Source organism: Symphodus melops (genome assembly GCF_947650265.1).
Source record: "Symphodus melops genome assembly, contig: scaffold_261, whole genome shotgun sequence".
NCBI lineage: Eukaryota > Metazoa > Chordata > Actinopteri > Labriformes > Labridae > Symphodus > Symphodus melops.
In genome coordinates, this window is record NW_027636532.1 from 17,501 (window position 1) to 22,582 (window position 5,082).

At 40.5% G+C, this 5,082-nt stretch overlaps 1 protein-coding gene across 1 annotated transcript in view; it reads left to right on the forward strand.

The window, feature by feature from the left end:
* LOC306819390 (zinc finger E-box-binding homeobox 2-like) overlaps positions 1-2,836 on the forward strand; it is a 17,603-nt gene extending 14,767 nt beyond the window's left edge. The window contains exon 6 of the mRNA XM_079373187.1: positions 1,515-2,836. Coding sequence (XP_079229313.1) covers positions 1,515-2,077 — 563 coding nt within the window. The 3' untranslated portion in view covers positions 2,078-2,836. The remainder of the gene's footprint in view (positions 1-1,514) is intronic.
* The last annotated feature ends 2,246 nt before the right edge of the window (positions 2,837-5,082 follow it).

Here is a 5,082-nt window from a genome sequence, read left to right on the forward strand (position 1 = left end):
TTACATAAAGCAGGTAAACATGTTCATTGTTATGTTTACATAAAGCAGGTAAACATGCTCATTGTTTACATAAAGCAGGTAAACATGTTCATTGTTATGTTTACATAAAGCATGTAAACATGTTCATTGTTTACATAAAGCAGGTAAACATGCTCATTGTTTACATAAAGCAGGTAAACATGTTCATTGTTATGTTTACATAAAGCAGGTAAACATGCTCATTGTTTACATAAAGCAGGTAAACATGCTCATTGTTTACATAAAGCAGGTAAACATGCTCATTGTTATGTTTACATAAAGCAGGTAAACATGCTCATTGTTTACATAAAGCAGGTAAACATGCTCATTGTTTACATAAAGCAGGTAAACATGCTCATTGTTTACATAAAGCAGGTAAACATGTTCATTGTTTACATAAAGTAGGTAAACATGCTCATTGTTTACATAAAGCAGGTAAACATGTTCATTGTTTACATAAAGCAGGTAAACATGTTCATTGTTTACATAAAGCAGGTAAACATGTTCATTGTTTACATAAAGCAGGTAAACATGTTCATTGTTTACATAAAGCAGGTAAACATGTTCATTGTTTACATAAAGCAGGTAAACATGCTCATTGTTTACATAAAGCAGGTAAACATGTTCATTGTTTACATAAAGCAGGTAAACATGCTCATTGTTATGTTTACATAAAGCAGGTAAACATGCTCATTGTTTACATAAAGCAGGTAAACATGCTCATTGATTACATAAAGCAGGTAAACATGCTCATTGTTATGTTTACATAAAGCAGGTAAACATGCTCATTGATTACATAAAGCAGGTAAACATGCTCATTGTTTACATAAAGCAGCTAAACATGTTCATTGTTTACATAAAGCAGGTAAACATGCTCATTGTTATGTTTACATAAAGCAGGTAAACATGTTCATTGTTTACATAAAGCAGGTAAACATGTTCATTGTTATGTTTACATAAAGCAGGTAAACATGCTCATTGTTATGTTTACATAAAGCAGGTAAACATGCTCATTGTTTACATAAAGCAGGTAAACATGCTCATTGTTTACATAAAGCAGGTAAACATGCTCATTGTTTACATAAAGCAGGTAAACATGCTCATTGTTTACATAAAGCAGATAAACATGTTCATTGTTTACATAAAGCAGGTAAACATGCTCATTGTTTACATAAAGCAGGTAAACATGCTCATTGTTTACATAAAGCAGGTAAACATGTTCATTGTTTACATAAAGCAGGTAAACATGCTCATTGTTTACATAAAGCAGGTAAAGGACCTTACTGATGGATATATTAAAGAGCTCAGCTGAATCCATCATAGAAGAACAAACTTCCCTTTAACAGGCAGAAATCTTCAGCAGACCCGGATCATGATGAACATGTGATAAACTGAGCTGGGCTTGAAATGGGACAAGATGCAGAAAGAAGAATAGGAGAGGATGGAGTCACTTCCTGTCTCTGACAAGTCTCTTCCTGTCTTTTGTGTCTCCACAGGTAAGCGTCCCCATCAGTGTCAGATCTGTAAGAAGGCGTTCAAACACAAACATCACCTGATCGAACACTCGCGTCTGCACTCGGGAGAGAAACCCTACCAGTGTGACAAGTGTGGGAAACGGTTCTCCCACTCGGGCTCGTACTCGCAGCACATGAACCACAGATACTCGTACTGCAAGAGGGAGGCGGAGGAGCGCGAGGCGGCAGAGAGGGAGGCCCGGGACAAGGAGGGAGGAGCAGCAGCACCAGACAAAGGAGGAGGCATGGAGCCCACGGAGCTGCTGATGAGAAGGGCTTACCTGCAGGGACTCGGGCCGCTCGGGTACTCAGAACTTGAGGACCAGCAGGAGAGCAGTACTGTCCTGAGGGACAACGGCGAGGCAGGAGGAAGAGGGGAGGAGAGGGAGGAGGTGAAGGACAGACAGGAAGCAAGTTACAACGAAAGAGAGGAGGAAGAGGCTGAGGAAGAGGGAGGCGACAGCAGGAGGCAGGTGGATCCGGCGATGGATGAGGTCAAAGACACGTTGATGGACGAGAGTTTAGGAGGGAAGATGGACGAATGATCAGAAGAGGACAGATCTGAGACCTCTGATTGGCTGGCTGACTGACTCAGAGGAGACTTTTAAAGGGACTGTACACTAACTATCGGGGGGGAGTGGATATGGACACCCATCGTCTAATGTGTCGGAGTGAGGGAAACTGTCATGGTACTCATTTACATGTTTAGTGGTCTGTTGATATTTCCTTCGCCCATAGATGTCTCAGGCCCCGCCTCCTCGATGATTAGGGTACAGCCCGTGTAGGCGGAGATGAAGCTCGATGGCGGCCGACATCATGTCATGAAGCTCAGTGGGATTGTTTAAAAATCTACATTATGCAAAAAAAGAAGAATAAATAAAGAAGTAATAATGGAGCTGTGTTTAATGTACAGTATTCTAAAGGCCTGAAAGCTGTGTGGTGCTATCATGATCTTCACTTCCTGTGTCAACATTATTGCACTCGACCCTCGAATTACTAGGAAGAAAAAAAGAGTTTAAAAAAAGAATGACGAGGGGAAGAGCTGGTGGCTTCCTGTCATGTTCCTGTGGTGTTTGTGTCTCCCGTCACTGTGACCTCTGTTGATTGGATCCTGCGGCCACACGGCGTCGGGCCTTGTGGTGTTCATCCTCTGTGAAGGAACATCTCCACCTGTGATGGAGGTGGACGAGAGGACGATGAAGACGGACAGAGCCTGTGTGTGTGTTCCCTTGAGAAAGCCTTATATGCAAACCTTTCACCTGTGCGTTTCTTAAAGTGCCATCCTGTGTACAGTGCTCACCTGTCCTCACTGTAAAAAAACAACCTGTCAGTATTAGCGTGTTAGCACTTTGCTAGTTTACATCTGTTTGTGCACTTTCCTCTTCCATGACAGTATTACTTTTCTGTTTTGTTTTTTCCAACACAAAAGTTTTGTTCTTCTTTGAGAATTGAGCTTTTTATTTATGTGACTCATTTTATATTTCTTAACTTTATTTATTTCATACTGTAGTGAACAATGTTAGACTTCACTAAACGAGCTAAACTACCAACACAACATCTTCTCATTTGATACCATGATGATGGTGATGGTGATGATGATGGTGATGATGGTGATGATGATGATGATGGTGATGATGATGATGATGATGATGGTGATGATGGTGATGATGGTGATGATGGTGATGATGATGATGATGGTGATGATGATGATGATGATGATGGTGATGATGATGATGGTGATGATGATGATGATGATGATGGTGATGATGATGATGATGGTGATGATGATGATGGTGATGATGATGATGATGATGATGATGGTGGTGATGATGGTGGTGATGGTGATGATGATGATGATGATGGTGATGATGATGATGATGATGATGGTGATGATGATGATGGTGATGATGGTGATGATGATGATGATGGTGATGATGATGATGATGATGATGGTGATGATGATGATGGTGATGATGATGATGATGATGATGGTGATGATGATGATGATGGTGATGATGATGATGGTGATGATGATGATGATGATGATGATGGTGGTGATGATGGTGGTGATGGTGATGATGATGATGATGATGGTGATGATGATGATGATGATGATGGTGATGATGATGATGATGATGATGATGGTGATGATGGTGATGATGGTGATGATGGTGATGATGATGATGATGGTGATGATGATGATGATGATGATGATGATGATGATGGTGATGATGATGGTGATGATGATGATGATGGTGATGATGGTGATGATGATGATGATGATGATGATGATGATGATGATGATGATGGTGATGATGATGGTGATGATGATGATGATGGTGATGATGGTGATGATGATGATGATGGTGATGATGATGATGATGATGGTGATGATGGTGATGATGATGGTGATGATGATGATGGTGGTGATGATGGTGATGATGATGATGATGATGATGATGATGATGATGGTGATGGTGATGATGATGATGATGGTGGTGATGATGATGATGGTGATGATGATGATGATGATGATGGTGGTGATGATGATGGCGATGATGGTGATGATGATGATGGCGATGATGATGAAGGAATTTCTAAAATGTATTGTTGTTGGATTTTTAATTTCTCGTTGAAATGACCATGCTGAAATAAATGTAGCCAAAATTAAATTTGAATAAACTGTTCATCTTGTAACCTGTTTCCTTCATTAACACACTACAATGAATACATTAAAGAGGACGTACATCATGAAAGTGTTGAACCAAAGGAATAATTTTTATATTTTATTAATCCCATGAGAATTTGGTTTTACACTGTTTAATGGGCATGAAGTCACACATGCACAAACAGGATCCTGTGGACATGCATTAAGCAGTCCCTCCGGGAAGTCGCCATGTTGTGATCGCAACAATATACGTACGTTCAACCAATCCCCGCGATTTCTGGGCGACCTTGCAATTTTGTCACCGCAACTTTTCTGCAAATTTGAACAATCAAATGTTCACCAATCAGTTTAGCTCGCGAGAACAGCGAGCTAAACGTCACCAAAGTTTAGTGACCACGGACCCAACTCACTTCCTGTTTATCTGCACTCAGGAGAGTGAGCTGCAGGTCCGTCCTGTCTCCATGACAACTGTTTGTTGACAAAGTGCAGCTGTGTAGCTGACACAGTTACTTTTTACGACATGTTTGATAGTTGAGATGGTTTTTTAACCCAGCAGACACGGAGCACAGACGATCTGAGTACAAGATAGGATCTGTAGGAAGATATAAAATACAGAGAATATCAGACATACTGAAAGGAGCAAACAGGAAGTCAACCTCGCCTTTCTGAAAAGAGGAAAGAGCTCGGCGCGGCCACAAAAAAATGAGGGAGAAGTCACTGAGTGAGGCAGAAGAATATGCTTCACAAAGTAAATCACACTGCTCGGGTGAAAATATCACTCAATTACATCAAAGTGTGTGCAATGAAATAAGTGACATTAAAAAAAACGGCAACAATTTTGCAATTTTTGCTTCCTGCCGAAATGTAATTGCAAAAAACAGC